The sequence below is a fragment of the Moschus berezovskii genome, chromosome 10 (assembly GCF_049115385.1).
Source record: "Moschus berezovskii isolate FMDL1 chromosome 10, NW_MosBer_1.0, whole genome shotgun sequence".
NCBI classification, from domain to species: domain Eukaryota; kingdom Metazoa; phylum Chordata; class Mammalia; order Artiodactyla; family Moschidae; genus Moschus; species Moschus berezovskii.
The window spans coordinates 83,060,467-83,078,328 of record NC_142469.1 but is presented as its reverse complement, the minus strand read 5'-3'; the positions used below and the strand labels follow the sequence as shown (position 1 = coordinate 83,078,328).

The following is a 17,862-nucleotide window of genomic DNA, read 5'->3' as shown; positions in this document are numbered from 1 at the left end:
ACAGTGACCCATGTCCAGTTTGAACGCTCATCTCAAATGGCTGGAAACTTAAAAACAGTGTTAGTGAAAATCAGACCGCGATCCGACTTCAGGGGTTGAATACTGAACTGGTGATGCGCAGATTAAAATGTGTACACCTTGAAGCACTGAGAAGAAAAACGTTGGGTGTGAGGGGACCAAGTGAGCGGGGGAGACGAGACTGTGGCTCCCCGAGGCTCCGGGCCGCTCGCGGGCAGGGTTAGGCTCACCCGCAGCCGCGGTAACCCGAGCCCGGCCCCGCCTCCCCAGCGCGCCCAGGCGGGCCGGCCGAGCAGGTCCGGGCGGCGCGCTCTGAGTCACCGGAATCTAGGTGGGGCGGGCGCCGCGCCCCCGCTGCCAGCCCCGAGCCGCGTCCTCCAAGAGCCGCCTCCTCGCGGCCTCTTCCCTTTTGTCGCGCTGCCCGCGCTCGAGGGCCACTCTCCGCCGGTGTCCGAGCCTCGCGCGCTGCTCTCCTCCCCGCCGCCGCCGTCGAGATGCTGCGCTGCGGCCTGGCCTGCGAGCGCTGCAGGTGGATCCTGCCGCTGCTCCTGCTGAGCGCCATCGTCTTTGACATCATCGCGCTGGCCGGCCGCGGCTGGCTGCAGTCGAGCGATGACAGCCAGACGTCCTCGCTGTGGTGGCATTGTTTACTAGAAGTCTGCGACAGCCTCATGACGTATGGTGAGTGCCGCCGCCTCCGTGAAGTCCTCCGGGCGGCGGCTGGGGCGAACGCCGGCGCCCGGGGAGTGCGGAAGTCGCTCTACCGGAATGGACTAAAACAGGGTCGAGAAGGGACTAAACAGGGTCGGGGGGCTAATGGGTGATTCAACAAAAATCTCTTCAGAGCCTGGGTTCATACATCGGACCCGTACAAAATCAAGCAGCCTTGGGTGACCAAACCCAGGCTCGACACTGGACGACCGTGACCCTAGTTCAAGCTACATTTATTCGTAGTTTGTACAGCAAAAGGTGATCTCAGCCATTTGAAAAGGGTTTGATGAGTAAATGCAAAGAACAAAGTATATTTTCTTGGATACCTACTGAAATTTATTCCCATTCCGTGGCCTCCTCCTCTGGTTCTTGTGCTTAAAATACAAGTATTAAAAGTGCGTACCTTTATTCGCTATGTTATTAAACTTGAACTAAGAGAAAGCAGCTCTTCTTCCTTTAAAAAAACAAACCAAAACAAAAACCCTTTCTGTCAAAGTTTTAGCAGTGGTAATTTCAGTAGATATTGCAGTGTTCAACGCTGCAGGGTAATTCTTGTTAAAGGGAGAGTGTGGCTCAAGTCCGGCATTGCTGTTTAGAAAACTTTATTTCAATTCGATTTGAAATCTAAAAAGCAAACACATCTTCTACACTAGCGAAATGAAACGGAGTTGACAAATTTAAAATACTGTAGATAGAGGTTTTTCATTTTCCAACGTGGAGGGATTTCCTGCCTACTAGTTAGCTGACAGGACCGGAGCGGAATTTGCCCTGGGCTGGTACCGCCCCAAGCCTACTGGTAGATGGGAAGACCTGCTGAGGTCTATTGTAATTAGCGACGTGTGTGAGGTCTGAGAAAAGAGGGTTTAAGTAGGAGCGTAATCAGAAGCATAAAGCCAGGTACTGCTGAATGGGGCCTTAGCAACTGAGTTTAATAGTTTTAAACCGAGAAAAAAAGCTATCCTGCTTTTCTACCCATTCTCTGGTAGGGCCTTTGACTTGCCCCCTACCCCTAAACTGGCCGAGGGCTTCAAACCAAATTCTGTTTATCTTGAGGCCCTGTATCAGGGGCTTGATGCTTTATCTTATCCACTGTGGAATTACTTGGAAGTTCCAACATGGAATCCACCCCACCCCCCACCCACAAAGGAGGCATGGCCCTTGTCAGGAGGTAAATGTAAAGACTAAATGAAATTCCTACTTTCCTTGAAACAGTCGGACACAACTTAGCGACTTAACTACTACTACTACTTTCCTTGAAGTCTGTGTTTTTCCTCCCTTAAAGCACAAACAGCCCACCTGCCATGGTTTGTTATTACCCACAAGTCTTTTAGGTTTTCGAAGTGAGTTAATTTCTGTGAAATAACATCTGTATATTTGGTTAAAATGCAGTCAGGTTCAGTATCTTATAGGGGATTTAGCAGGCCTGCTTAAAACAGGTGTGTTTTTAAACAGACTTTGGTCTTCGTGTCTCACTTCAAAGAGTAATACAGACCCAACGAATGAATATTCAGCAATGCTGGGCATGTGAATTAAGAAGGTTAGTGCGCCAGTCAGGAGAAGGGTGCAGGCAGAGCCTAGATCAGCACTATTGCTGGGACATGATCTGGCCTGCAAGGCTCCGGCTGTGACCACAGCCCTCTTGTGAAACAGGCACAATGCAGTTTTTATTTTTCTTGACTTGCAGGATGAACTCACCTTCTTAGGGTGTGGTGCTTCTAACCTCAGGCTGATTGAGTGCTTTGTATAAAGAAGGGAATAAGCAGGTTCTATTTCTGTCTTCTAATTTTTTAATTAGACAGGAGTCTCAAGCACTGACTTTTTTTTAATTGTAAAGAAAGTACAGATCCAGTGAACAGTTGATGTTTCAATTTGATACAGAAATTGGTCTTTGGAAAAGTGCGCTTTTCCAAGTGAGTCTTGAGGAATCTAGTATTGTCTTTGTGATTTTCACAAGTGGGTGGTGGTAGCCTTCAAATTCCAATTTAGTTATTCCTGACCTTTGCAAAGATAACCAAGTGCCAAGAATGTGTTAGACGCAGCTTCCACTCAAGCCCTAGAATCAAATGATGAACCTAGCATCCACCATCAATAGGTGACCATGGGAAGAAGGAAATAGCTATGAATTCACCACAAGAGGTCCATCCCAGGCTATTGATGTCAAAGGTGGTTAGAATGATTATTATACTTCCACTCCATCTCCTGCCAGGGACTGTTGTCTAGTTTTGCCTCACAGGTATAGAAATTGTGTATGTCTACACTTTAAGTCAGTTCCCTAGGTGTCTGAACTCTTGAGATTTTCAGATAGCTTCAGTAAGTCCTTGCTGAAAAAAATACATTCACATGAGGTCATACTTTATCTAAAATACAGTGAGCAGTTTACACATACTCCCATGTATGTATAAACATGACGAAGAGTAAGGTTGATGGCGCTAATTAAAATATCTCAGTATAGAGAATTAAGTAAGTACCTTCACTTTTTAAAAATTTCTTGCCATGTACTAAAAAATAAATCTTGTGGTTTACTATTGTAACACTTAAGAAAGTGTACCTTTGTATTTACAAAGTGCTTCACTATCACTTTTATTTGCTGATATTTATAACATTGATTTATTTTGGTAATAAAGGCCTAGGTTGTTACTGGTAGGTATCGGCAATAATACTAAATAATATAGGCTTTTTTTCATAAAGGTAAATAGTTCCTTAGAATGTTATATTCTTCACTGTCATTAACATTTTTAAGAATTTTAAAAAATGATGTATCCACTTCATTTTTCCTCATCAATAAACCGAATTAAACACTGAATATTTTCTTTTACACAATAGTAACAACTAAATGGGGTTTCCCTGTGGCTCAGTGATAAAGAATCTGCCTGCAATGCAGGAGAGGAGGGTTCAGTCGGGAAGATCTGCTGGAGAAGGAAATGGCAACACACTCCAGTATTCTTTTTTTCACTCCAGTGTTCTTGCCTGGGAAATCCTGTGGACAGAGCAGACTGGAGGCTATAGTCCATGGGTTCGCAAAAGAGACAGATACCAATGTAGCAGCTAAACAACTAAATAAATACACATACTTGTTTGAATTTTTTTTTTTTTAAATCAAGGTTTCTAATCCTCAAAACAGGAAAAGAAAAATCTAGATTTAAATGCTGAAACAGTCATTCAAATTTCATGTATAAAGAAAATGCAAAATTAAATTTGAATCCGTGTTCACAGATGGTATTTTTGAATTGCTGGCACCTTCTTTTCCAGTTCTAAGAAAGAGTAGATCAGGAGGATATTTTCAACTTCAGGGATGTAGATTTTAAGTCCTGAGCAAGTTCTGAGTTGTTCAGGGTGGAGAGTAATGGAGTTAAGTTTATGGATCAGTTACTGGGATAAGAAAGATGAATTTATGCTCCAAGAACGACAGTGGCAATTCTAAGTGGCAGCAAGGGAGAACCTTTGTCTTTGATCTGAACTCAGAAGGGCAGAGTTTTTACCAGTGATACCACATTGAAATTTTTTTTTTTTAAATATGAAATCAGCCTTAAGACAAAGAATCAGATTATTATAGGAAATAGTTTTAGATCGTTTAGCCCTATGGTTTTTCAATGTATGGAAGATGAGAAAAGTAAGTGTGAAGTTAACAGGTGTTCACTGGGCTAAATTCAATTTAAAGGATTTCATTTTGAGATTATATTCTTGTGGCTTATGAAATTAGGCATTAGTAGATTAATCTTTTGTGGGCATGTGTTCATATTCTTATATAGTAAAACAAAAAGTTGGACACTCAGGTGATTTTCATGATTAAATATATGTGTTGATTTATAAAATCTAGACATCTAGGAACCAGTGATCTTGCCCAGTTTACTCCACATTTGCTGTGCTTATCAATAACTACCAGAGAGCCTCAGTTCCTTTTTAGCAATCTAGTTTGTCTTTTCTCCCTGTAAATGGGCACAGACTCCTAGACTATCAGAGTTAGGAGGGACGAAGAGTGCACCTACTCAAGGTTTCTCCAAAGCCTGCCCGTCAGCATCCCCTGTGATTGATCTGAGCTTTCATCCTTTGTTCAGCAACTTAATTCTCTTCACCATGCTTGTTTGTTTAAAAGTACCTCTCTTAGTGGCAATGCTATATAATACAGGGAGCCCAGCCTGGTACTCTGTGATGACCTAGAAGGGTGGGATGGGAGGGGCGAGGGAGGCTGAAGAGGTACAGAATGTATATATAATTATGAATAATTTGCATTGTTGTTTGGCAGAAACCAATACAACATTGTAAAGCAATTATCCTGCAATTAAAAAAAAAGTACCTCTCTTAATGCTGACAAGAGCTGATGTGCTTCTCTGTAAATTCTTCTTTCTAGCCTTCTAATAGCAGATTTTCAAACATTTGAGGATAGATCCTAAATTTGCTGCTAGTTATCTTTTCTGAGTTCATACACAATTTCCTGTATTTTCCCATCTTCCTGTGTAGGATAGTTTCCCCACTCAGACTTTAAAAGAAGACGGTAAAGGAGTTCTGTAAAGACCAATGGACAAGAGTTATCATCTGGCTCCGTTTAGGGGGGGTGGGAATGTGGAGCATGTAAAGAATCTCACACCTACTGTGGAATCTCCCCCCCCGTGACCCCTGCCCCCACCATTCTTCCTTTAAGCCATTCCTTGCCTGCCTCCAAACCTTGCAGGATCGCTCTTCCTATGCCGAGTTTTTTGGAGGCCTGTACTGAGTTATCCTCTACATTTTTACTACTAATGTGTCGCAGACCATCAGCATCTGCATTATTGGGGAGGTTATTGGACACTCAGTATCTTAGGCCCATCTACTGAATTGGAATCTGTATTTTAACTCGGTCCCCAGGTGATTGATTCATCAGCACTTTTAAGTTTCAGAAGCACTGGTCTGTATTACTGCAAGTCTCCTCAATGAATAGGCAACAGTCTTTTTGAATATATCTTCCACCCATGCTTATGTTTATTTGTAGGTACCTTCTTTTTATATTTTTAATTTTGGTCTTATCCAGTTTTCAGTTCTGCTTGTGTATGACATAAAGAACTTTATAGAAACAATAGGAAGAAATCTGACAAAATCTCAGATTCACAAGGTAGGGTTTTCTGTCTTGTTCATAGGTGAATCTTTTGTTCTGGAAAGCAGCTGTCCTCTGGCTGGGTGACAATTTGGTGTTTGCAGGGCACTGAGTAAGGGGCTAGGCCACAGTAGGTTTTGGTCAACATTTGGGGCTGTGTGCTCTGCTCAGTTGCTTCAGTCACGTCCAGCTCTTTGCCACCCTATGGACTCTGGCCTGCCAGGCTTCTCAGTCCATGGGATTCGCCAGCCAAGAATACTGGAGTGGTTTGTCATGCCCTCCTCCAGGGGATCTTCCTGACCCAGAGATAGCACTGCAGGCCAATTTTTTACTACTGAGCCACTAGGGAAACCTCAATATTTGGTGCCCACATGTAAAACTCCTAAAGAATGCAGCAAATCCATTAAAAGAAATACTAATTTGGGGTGAAAAAGTCATGACAGTTTCCAAAATATCGCCCATGATAGTAGTAGTGCTCTTCTTGTCTTAAAATAAAATTTTTTTTCCTTTTCCACAAACTTAAGTTTGATTTATGGTTTCTAGCTTGACTTTCGAGGTATTTACTTATTTTTACTTTTGTTGCTCTTTTCTTATCAGTTGATCTTATTGGTCTTTTCCTGGCTGTATTTGCCTTGTAATGTCATGTTTTAGTATATAATCTCTGGAAAAAAATACAGCATTCTTCCTCATACAAAAAATTTAAAAACATTTCCTAGAAAAAACTCAGAATTTCATTATTGATCAGTGAATGGTTTCCATGTTGTCAATTTAATGTTGAATCTTTGCAAGAAATAGCAAAATTTGATAAGCCATTCTTCACCTAAATGGATCTTTAATGAATCTTATTTAACAGTGGATTTATTATATTGCTGGTTTCTTTGATAACATGAATTTCTCCAAGTGGTATTTAGAAAATACTTCAGTTCAGTTCAGTTCAGTCTCTCAGTCGTGTCCGACTCTTCGCGACCCCATGAATCACAGCACACCAGGCCTCCCTGTCCATCGCCAACTCCCAGAGTTCACTCAAACTCATGTCCATCGAGTCGGTGATGCCATCCAGCCATCTCATTCTCTGCTGTCCCCTTCTCCTCCCGCCCCCAATCCCTCCCAGCATCAGAGTCTTTTCCAGTGAGTCAACTCGTCGCATGAGGTGGCCAAAGTATTGGAGTTTCAGTTTTAGCATCAGTCCTTCCAATGAACACCCAGGATTGATCTCCTCTAGAAAATACTTATGACAGAATAAATTATGAAGATGTATGAAACACCAAATTTGTCTTCCTTTAAGAAAACAAACAAACAAACAAAATTCCTGCATAGAAACTCTGTTTACCTGAAATACAGCATGCTGTTGTGGTCTCAGTTCAGAAAAAGGTAACTGACAACTTCCCCAACCCCTGCGTGTGTGCACATGTGCGCGCGCACACACACACACACACACACACAAATTCTGCTTATTTGAATTTGATGATTGTATTTAATTGAAGTTAATGATTGACAGTAACCATGAAAAAAAAATCTATAGAAATGAGACTACAGTTGATAGTAGTCTCATTTCTCATGAAACTTACATGCTCCTTTTTGACAGTGCTACAATCTGTCTTTATAAGATTAATCATCTAAGTTGTTCTCAAATTTTAGTATGGATGCAACAAATGCCAATAAAATACAGATTAGGAAAGGCAATAAAATTTACTATATAGAATATTAATGAAGGACATAGTTATATTCAGAATAAATGAAGATGGACTGTCTTTGAAGAACTGAGGAATATCTGTTGAATCATGAAAGAAGTAGCTTTAGGACAAGTTTTAAAAAGTGATATTTTTTTCATTTGGACTGGTAAATAGGTATAATTGAGATCAAGGTATAATATGAAATATAAATAGTTCTCAAAAGGATTTGGTAAATTTGGGAATATTAGGCTCATTCTGGGTAATTAAGGGAGACCAAAGGTACTTAACCTATAGACTTAACTTTTTAAAGTGTAGGCCTTGGAAAATTGCCATGTTGTAAGTCTACATGGCAGTTGGGCCCCTTCTCAGGCAGAATGTTGGACTGCTCAGACCTGATAGGGTCCATTTCACCATCTTACAAAAAAATAGTAATTGACATGAGAGCAGATTGCCTTCCTTGTTATCCATCCGTCGGGACCTTCAAAACCATGTTAAGATTTCTATTTCAAATGATAGTTAAGTGATTCACTGTGGGTGTTTCCACCCTACAAGGAGCAGGTTTTACATGTTCTACTTCCAAGGCAGCCTTTCTCCAGACAAAATGTTGCTGAAGTGTCCATTTTGATTTCTCTCAGACTCAGCATTTTAAATAAGCAAGACGCTAATTGAGTTGATTTAACATAGCATAGAAATAGTTATTAAAATGATCTGTTTATCTTTACATTCACCTGTTGGTTTTAGGTGAATTGGCTTATTATTTCTTTAATTTCTTTCAAGTACCTGAAACTAAATGTAAATTACAGCTATAGTGTCAGAGGAAGTAGTAATAGCAATAATTTAACTTTGTATTAATTTTCCTCAAATAAACAGGTAAAATGATTGATATTACTCTTTAGGCAATATCATACATTATTTAGCTATAGTTTAAACACCTTAATCTGTAATTGTCAAAGTTTGATTATTAAATATATTCCCTGTTGGGATTTTCTTTTTCTGTTTTTATTGAACACTCACATTCTACTGTACAATTGATCTTCATAATGTTTGTGTTCCTCGGTATGCATATACAGATGTATTGCCTTTTCATTGAACAGTTACAAATCTGTGAATTCAACTTAAAAGGAAAAATCAGTGTCTGCTTATTTGAATTTAATGATTGTATTTAATTGAAATTAATGATTGGCAGTAGCCATGAAAAACATCTGTAGAAATGAGACTGTAATTGGCAGTGGGTCACATACTGAATGTTGCATGCTCCTTTCTGGCAATGAAATAGCTGAACTTTATAAGAAGATTAATCATCGATTTTAGTCGTTCTCAAACTTTAGTGTACTAGTAAAGAAAGAAATACAAGTAAAAGGCAGATTCCTGGGCACTGTCTTTTCAACTGTGATTCAGTGTGTCTGGAGGGACACCCAGGAATCCATATTTTCTATAAGCACCACTGATGGTTTTGTGTCAGTGGTCTATGGTGGAGACTTAGAGATGGTCTTGGTGGTTCTTTCCAAAGATGGCTCCTCTTCTCTGGAAAGTTACCCTACTCAAAGGACAAGGCAAAAGTGAAAAAAAGAGAATTAATTACTCAATTTCTCATTCTGGCTTTATCTATGTTGCTTTTAAAATAAAACATTTCTTTTTACCTTGGTCCTAAAATCTCTTATTGATCTCACAGAAAGAGCAGGGCTTGGAGGAAAGTAGTAAAAATTAGAAACAAAACTGGACCCACTCATGGACTGTCATGTCCCTGACAGTACTACTAAAGGGTCATTTGTGTGAAAACATAATCTTTGAGCCTATTAAAAAAAAAAAAAGAGCACATGTCTTCTACTTGAAAGAAAGTGAAAGTCACTCAGTTGTGTCTGACTTTTTGTGACCCCATGGCCTGTAGTCCACCAGCTTCTTCTGTCCATGAAGGTTTCCAGGCAAAAATACTGGAGTGGGTTGCCATGCCCTGCTGCAGGGGATCTTCCTGACCCAGAGATCAAATCTGTGTTTCTTATGTCTCCTTCATTGACAGGCAGGTTCTTTACCACTAGCACCACCTGGGAAGCCCTAATAGGTAGTAGAGGTGGGGTATAAACAAGGTTCCCCAGCCTTTGTTCTTTCTGCTGGTCCTAAGGTTTGTCTACCATTGACCAGTCTAGTGACCAAAATTAAGTGAGGGTATGTTTGCCAGCCAAGCTGTGTTAAAGTTGCAGTAGGACCAGCACTGAGGTGCATGCAACTCTCCTTTTCAAATTCAATAAAGAAAAACAGATTAAGGGAGCATGTTCATTCATTAATGAATGAGTGGACAAACATAATGTGGGCTCTCCATACAACAAAATAATTATTGGTCATAAAAAGGAATGAAGTCCTGATCCATGCTGCTACAATAGAGATGAACCTTGAAAACATGCTAAGTGAAAGCACAGGACAGTCACAAAGGCCACATAGTATTAACCTATAATTCCATTTATAAACACTGTACAGGGTATACAAATTTATAGAGACAGAAAGTAGATTAATGGTTGTTGGAAGCTGAAGGAAGAAGGGAAGGGGAGGTGACTGCTAATGGTCATGGGGTTTCTTTTTGGAGTGATGAAAGTTTTGGAATTGTAAATGGTGATGGCTGCACAAGCCTGTAAATATAGTAAAAACCACTGAATTGTACACTTTAAATGGATGATTTTTCCAGCATGTAAATCGTATCCCCAAAGAAAAAAAGAGTCATATTCTGGCTTCAGACAGGCTAAAAATCAGACTTGGCTGCCAGCTCTGTGACTATAGGCAGGTTATCTGGACTCTACAAGCCACAGTGTAATCTCACTTCTAAAACAGAAATGATAACAGAATGTGAACCTTGAAGATTTATCGTGAGAATTCAGAGAGTTAAACCATGGCAGGTTCTTAGCTCCGTGCCTGGCACAGAGTGATTACTTCATACATGTCAGTTACTACCTCTGGAGAGAAAGTTGTGTGGGAGATTTTACAAATTGGTGCAGGTTGAACAGGAAGAGTGATTGGCTGGAATCCTTATCTGGGAAGTCATGGCTTTTCTCTTCCCATAGGCGCACAGCAGAATGAGCCAGGGCTGGGGCTGCCCACGTAGATCTTTGAAACCCGAACTCAATTTCTACCTCATCCTGATTGTTTTTAGGGCGCATGTCAATAACTGAGAATTATTGTGCAACAAATTCTGAATACTTCAGAAAAAATTTATGTAAAAATTTAGAAAGGTTGTTTGCACCTAAACTTGTTATAAAAATCATACCTACTTTACAATTAAGTTGTTTTATTTCACATCTCTGCCTAGGCATAGGTACTCTGTTTTCAAAAATTATTTTTTCATGGAACCAAATCTTAATATAAAACAATGATCCTTTTAAAGGTAATTGAAACAGTTCCTGTAGAGATTATAATTTGGATTGTTCAATACCAAAAATGTTGTTTATTGGGTTACTGGATTAGAACTTGAGTTAATCGTTTAAATATACCTGTTTATATGGCCAATTTATCCACTTATTAAATGACGTACATTTTAATGATGTCTACCTTTCATTTTGGAGGTATAAACATTTGCCCGCAAATGGAGGGATAAGGCATTACTGTATATCACTATATTAATGTCCTACCTACGAATTGCCTGTTCTTCCCTTAAAATATGGAGATGTTTATTATTGAAAGAAAAACTGTTCTTCCACCCAAATATAATTATTAGAAAAAAAAAACTCTTGATGCTTTGTTAAGTAATTTTTAAATTTGGCGTGTCTGTCGTATTAATGACCGTTTGTTTTTCCTTGTAGCTTGGGGAAGGGCAGCCGCTGCCATGCTGCTCTGCGGTCTCATCATCCTGGTGATCTGCTTCATCCTCTCCTTCTTTGCCCTCTGTGGACCCCAAATGCTTGTCTTCCTGAGAGTGATCGGAGGCCTCCTGGCCCTGGCTGGTAAGACTGTGCACCAGCAATTCTTCATTCCTATCTTCAGTGAACATCAATATAGTAATGTCCAAGCCACAGTGAAGATCCATGACAACACAGTTCCTGATCTGCTCTCAGAAAATGTGTCCCCAAAGGCAGAAGTAACGGAGGATGTGCTTTAAGATCTTGATCCCTTTCCTCTTCTGCCTGAGATAGCGTTCTAGTTCCAGGCCCCCCACCCAAGTGAGGAAGGTTGTCACTCCACCTGTGGCTGTCTCTCATAGATGACCTTGAGTCCCTGACACCTCTCCCAAAGGGGCCAGGGCTATTCGCCACTGGAAGGGCAGTCTCCATAGTGGTCCCAGACTGGCCTGCCATGAGCTGCATGCTTAGGGGACTGAAATGTACCTGAATCATTGCATTTGGTGAAGTTTTGCAGTCTTAGAATGTGGTGGATCATGGAAGGGTCCTTTGCAATTTAGATTTTGTAGAAATTTATCTAAGTCATGTGATGAACCAAAATGGGTAAATAACTATATTTTACATGTATTATAGCACATAGTAGAGAAAAATGCAGAGAAGTGTTCCTTTTGTGTAGGACACAACGATTTGCACTAAATGACAAGCTTAACCAGTGAAAGTTTGCTATTTTAAGTAGATAAGAAGCAGAGAAATGATGATCTGCACCAAGATTGCTCTTCATGAGTTGCCAAAGGAGAACATTTTAAGTTTGGAAACAGAAGCAACAAGTCAAGATATGGAAACATCTATAGCCTTTCTAGTGATTAAAAAAAAGAAATGGAAAAACTAGCTTTTCTTTAAGAAAAAAAAAAGAAACAGAAAACTAGTTAAGAATATATCTGTGGAGCTAGTAGAAAAAATTAAGGTGAAAGGAAAGTGGTGGTGAGAACTATCCACTCCCGGACACACTCCAGGAAGCACAGCCAACTAACTGGTCCCTCTGTGAAGAGCAGCGTCTGAGTGTCACAGAGCTAAAATTTGCTCGTACCTTAAGTCATGGCAATGCACACATGAAATACCATGTGGGCATAAAAAGTGCATGGCATAGCATTGTGTTCCGTCGCTCAGTCATGTCTGACTCTTTGCGACCCCATGAACTGCCGCATGCTAAGCTTCCCTGTCCTTCACTATCTACCGGAGTTTGCTCAAACTCATGTCCATTGAGTCAATGATACCATCCAACCGTCTCATCCTCTGTCATCCCCTTCTCCTCCTGCCTTCAGTCTTTCCCAGCATCAGGGTCTTTTGGCATAGCTTATGGCATAGCATAGCATGTGTATACTCATTAGCACTTTATAGAATTATGCATGTTCATTGAAAAAAACTACAAAATAAATCTAATAAAGCTCCTTTTATTTTTAAGCAATTTAAAATGTTAATGCATGATTAATAATAATTGTAACAATGTGACTCTTATATTAAGAGTTTAGAAATCTTTTTGACATGTTTTCCTGCCTGTATCTTCCCTTTCAATTTGTCAAAGCACTGTGATTATTCTCTTCTTTTACTTCTATTCTCCTAGCCTGGAACGCTCTTCTTCCTGCCCTCCATCTCTTCATTTCTATTTATTCTTCAAATTTCCCTTCCTCTGCAGGCTTTTCTACTGATTCTGCCATTGATCATCCATATCATTGGCTCATTATTTCATTTAGTCATTCATTGATTGAATGAATATTCCAGTGGTATGTTATCAAATGTCAGTATTGAGTTCTAACTCTGTATGTGTGTGTGCACACACATGTGTATATATATATTATTTTTGCTACCAATAAAATATTAAATGTTTGGCATAGGAAATGCAAAGATGAAAAAAATAGGCTCTTCTCTACCCTCTTGCTTTCTATTGCACACCACAGTTCAGCAATTTTGACTTTAGTATATATAATGCTTACACAGGTACTACGGAATGATTCTCTAACATTCTGCCTGTATTTCATATATTCAGTATTCTGCTCAGTGCCAGGTATCTCTGACACAAAATATTCAACCATCTTTTTTGGCTCATGATTAACTAGATTCTCCCAGCCCCCTTTATCAGCATTATTTAGGTGGATTTAACGCTTAATTTTAAGGCAGAAATGTTGAGGAAGAGGAATTAATCTGTTGTGACCATGTGTTCATTCCTTCATGCGTTCATACTTTGGGAATTTTTTTTCCTTCCTTTTAGCTGTGTTCCAGATCATCTCCCTGGTAATTTACCCTGTGAAGTACACTCAGACCTTTAACCTTCACCTCAACCCTGCTGTCACTTACATCTATAACTGGGCCTATGGCTTCGGGTGGGCGGCCACTATTATCCTGATCGGCTGTGCCTTCTTCTTCTGTTGCCTCCCCAACTATGAAGATGACCTGCTGGGCAATGCCAAGCCTAGGTACTTCTACACATCTGCCTAAGGTGGGGAATGAGCAGAAGAACATCACTGCTGCTGAGATAGATTCCAGAGAAAGAAACTGTTTTCCCCGGAATACTTTGAACCTGTTTTGGGGACAATGTTCATATCATTAAACTATGGTCAAAATGCTAAAATAATCTGGGGAAAGTGTTTCTTAAATGGTGTTATAGTTTCATATTCATCTTTTATATATGTTTTGTAGTGTTAAGTAAGACTTACTTCTTTTAATTAATTACCTAATTATTAAGTTGGCTAAAAAGTTCATTCAGGCTTGTCTATAAGATTGATGGGAAAACCTGAACTCACTTTTTGGCCAACTCACTACTAATATGCCAATGTTTCCTTATATCTAGCAATATCATTGATATTGCATTTGTAAAAGAATATGAGTATGAAAGTAACCACATAATTTATAAGGTAAAAATGAGAAGGCTTCAAAGATTTGAGTAATCTGGTTAGGTTTCTGTTTTTCCCAGATGGAATGGGTTGGGTCTATTAAGGACTAAGGAGAAGAAGAAGATGCTGGTAAAAATTGTCAGTGACAATTTCTAAAAGAAATGCAAAAAAAAATTTTTTCCAAGCCTTTGACTATTCAAAGAAGCAAAATTGGTTCCTAAATGCATGTTATTTGTGAGAATTTCTAATGAGAATAATTGATTTGGGGCTAAGCTTGCCATTAACTAAATATGACATCTAGGAAAGTATTCTTTCATGGCCAAAATGTGTTGCAATAGTAAGGCCTCCTTAAGCAGTGAAATCTTAAGATGAAATTTTCTCTTTTAAAGTGGTTCTTAGGGTGGGGGTGTGGTAGAAAGCTACTAGTAATTCTGTGCGCTTTGGTGTCTATATGCTCTAGACCAGAGTAGACTAGATTAAAAAATGGACTGGTCTAATTCATTATGACCTTTAAGTAGTATTAGGTTGTTCAGTAAAGCATTAGGAGGGCCATTCCCATCACAAAAAGTAACATTAAACAGCCTAAAGAGAAGAATGGCTTGAATTTTTCATCTTTGGCTTGATCGGGCTCTAATCATGTAGACACAGCTTCTGATAGATTGCAACTGTAAGCAAAAACTTCAATATGGTTAAAAACCTGGTTTCCCTTGGTAAACAGATTAAAAATATCTGGTGTAAAATGTTTAACAGGAGAATTCAGGAATGTGGGATTTCTCTGACTTGCAAATATGATATATCACATGGAATATTATTATTTTTTTACTATTTGTACTTACATAATGAAAACCAATTCATTTTATATATCAAATTATTTTGTAAGTTGTAAAAATAGCAGTTGCAGTTTTATTATGAACTTTTCTCAATAAACCAGGTGATCTTATCTTGTTTCTAGTTTGCAGTTTTTTTGAATTTGCTTCTCCCCTCATTCCCCCAAATCTGGGGGAAGGGAATTTGTAAAAGATGTTTTGAGTGGGGTAGTAAGAACATTGGATAAAGTGAAAAGTTGCTTTTATCATTTTCAAGTTTTAAGATGAACATAAAAAAAAAAAGAGAAACGATTTTTGATGAACTTTAATGGATTCTAGTAATTTACTCTCTAAACTACTTCCTCAATGACCAATACCCAGGACACCAATATCAAATAGTATTTATCCAGCACTGCCATCAGAGGGAATGGACCAAGAGCTTCCTGGTAGGTCCAGACACCACGGAGCATTAGTATGGTTTCGCCGGTGGTTCTCCTGTCTTCTGTGGCACAGCTTCCTGCTTGAGGTGGAGTCTTCTATTCAGGTCATGGGACCACAGACTCTTTACTTCTTTTCCTCTTGTCCATCTTCCATTTTCTGGTTGTTGTTTTTTTTCCCTATGGTGGCTCATAGGTGAATTCTACTCTTTTATATATAAATGTAAAGAAGGGTTTCCAAGTAGCAGGGTGGGAGAAGGAGACTATTTTTTCTTAGTGCTTCTGTCAGCCACTGGCAGTGACTTTTTCTTCTATGGTTTTCAAAGTTTAAGGTGATCGTTTCATAAATTTGACTACAAGACTACAAGAATTTGGTCTGGGTGATTCTTTACACCAAAATTTAAAAAAAATCTATGACAAGGTTTGAAATGATCAAATTAACAATTTGATCCATTCACGAAGATAATGGATATCTAGAGATTCAGAAACTGTATCTCTCATTAGACATGAAAATGACTCAGATATAGGTCCTCTCTAAAGCAAGCACTCTTGTCTTTGGATTCTCTTCCCACCCAGCTTCCTTCTTCTCTCCTAAATAAGTAACACACTAGATTACAGCTTCCTGGAATCCATGGTCTGTATTAACAGACAATGTCTGTGACAGAAGAAACATTGTTACTTTACTTAAAATGTGCCACTTCTTTCAGCCTTGTTCCAGCTCAGTCAGTTCAGTTGCTCAGTCGTGTTCGACTCTCTGCGACCCCATGAATCACAGCACACCAGGCCTCCCTGTCCATCACCAACTTCCGGAGTTCACTCAAACTCATGTCCACAGAGTCGGTGATGTCATCCAGCCATCTCATTCTCTGTCGTCCCCGTCTCCTCCTGCCCCCAACCTTTCCCAGCATCAGAGTCTTTTGCAGTGAGTCAACTCGTCGCATGAGGTGGCCAAAGTATTGCAGTTTCTGCTTCAGCATCAGTCCTTCCAATGAACACCCAGGATTGATCTCCTCTAGAATGGACTGGTTGGATCTCCTTGCAGTCCAAGGGGCTCTCAAGAGTCTTCTCCAACACCACAGTTCAAAAGCATCAATTCTTCGGCGATCAGCTTTCTTCACAGTCCAACTCTCACATCCAGAGACCCTCTATTCCTTCTTAGTTCATTCATTAGGACAGAAACCTTTATGTCATAAACAGAGCAGGAGAATTCTAGGGAATTCCAGAGAGGAATAGAGAATTTGAGAAGCCGTCTCAAGACTAAAAATGTACTGGATGAGATTTCCCATGATCAAACTGAACTGGTTTCTGGCTCTGTAATTATTATACTGAGTCTCCACCCATTAAACAAGCAGTTCTAGGTTCCCAAACAATTATCTCATGCTCACACTAGAAGTAATCAGATATGCCAAGTGCCTTTTACCATTGACTGTAACAAAAGGGTAATGTGTCAAGGACTTTCAGTTGTCACACAGGGTAACTATGGAGTGTAATTACTTTTAGCTTCAAAATCATACACTGCAGGACTGACATTAAAATTTGATAGGTTTTCTTTTCTTAAGGGAATGAAAAGAATGGAAAAATATAGTCATAATAACTTAGGTTGATTTTTTGCTACAAGCTCCTGCTGACAGTTCTGTTAATATAATAAACACAGATGCTGAATTGACTTGTTTTCCTAAGAATACCTGAAAAGGGCATATTTTAGTTTCATACCACTGTTGGCTTTTGTTAGCTATGATGGATTTCATAACTTGAGTAGTTTACCACCTCTCATGCCTCAACCTCACCTGTAAGATTATTGCTATGATCCTTTTTCTTTCAAAATTTTGATTCAGTGTGTTTGTATGTGTACCTCCTCATTTGTTGATTTACTCAAATATTCTTGGGAAAAGGAAAAAGGATTAAGTGATGCTATTTTTTGGTTTGTTTTTTTAAGTTGATTTTCGTAACTAGAGACAAATGATTAACATCTTCGTAATATTGTGATGGATTTTTTTTTCTTTAATTGAAAATTAAAGAATACTCCTTTCATTGGAAGATCTACTAAATGCATCCCACTCCAGTGTTCTTGCCTGGAGAATCCCCGGGACAGGGGAGCCTCGTGGGCTTCCGTCTATGGGGTCGCACAGAGTCGGACACGACTGAAGCGACTTAGCAGCAGACTCTTATTAGGAGCAAAAGTAACCCCGGAGCCTAGAAGCAACTATTTATTTGTATTTCAGGGAGCTTCTGATTCAAGATGGGAGAGTGAATTCTGTATTAAATAATCACTTCTGACCAGGATAGAAAAAAAATGTAGACTAGTAAACAGGTGCCAGAGGGAATAAATCCATAATTAAAGAGGGATATATAGCTGACCAGAGATTCTGTCAAATTTCTGGAAGATGGAAAATGAGTGATATGTCAACATATCAGTGGAGCTGCCATTCAGAACCAACTC

The 17,862-nt window shown here is 39.5% G+C and overlaps 1 protein-coding gene across 1 annotated transcript; it reads left to right on the top strand.

Annotated features, from left to right (window-relative positions):
- Nucleotides 1-341: 341 nt before the first annotated feature.
- PERP (p53 apoptosis effector related to PMP22) lies at nt 342-15,119 on the top strand. The gene is made up of 3 exons (XM_055433355.2): nt 342-699; nt 11,256-11,396; nt 13,558-15,119. Exons 1-3 carry the CDS (start codon nt 513-515, stop codon nt 13,782-13,784), a joined length of 555 nt encoding a protein of 184 aa, XP_055289330.1. The 5' UTR covers nt 342-512; the 3' UTR covers nt 13,785-15,119.
- Nucleotides 15,120-17,862: the final 2,743 nt, after the last annotated feature.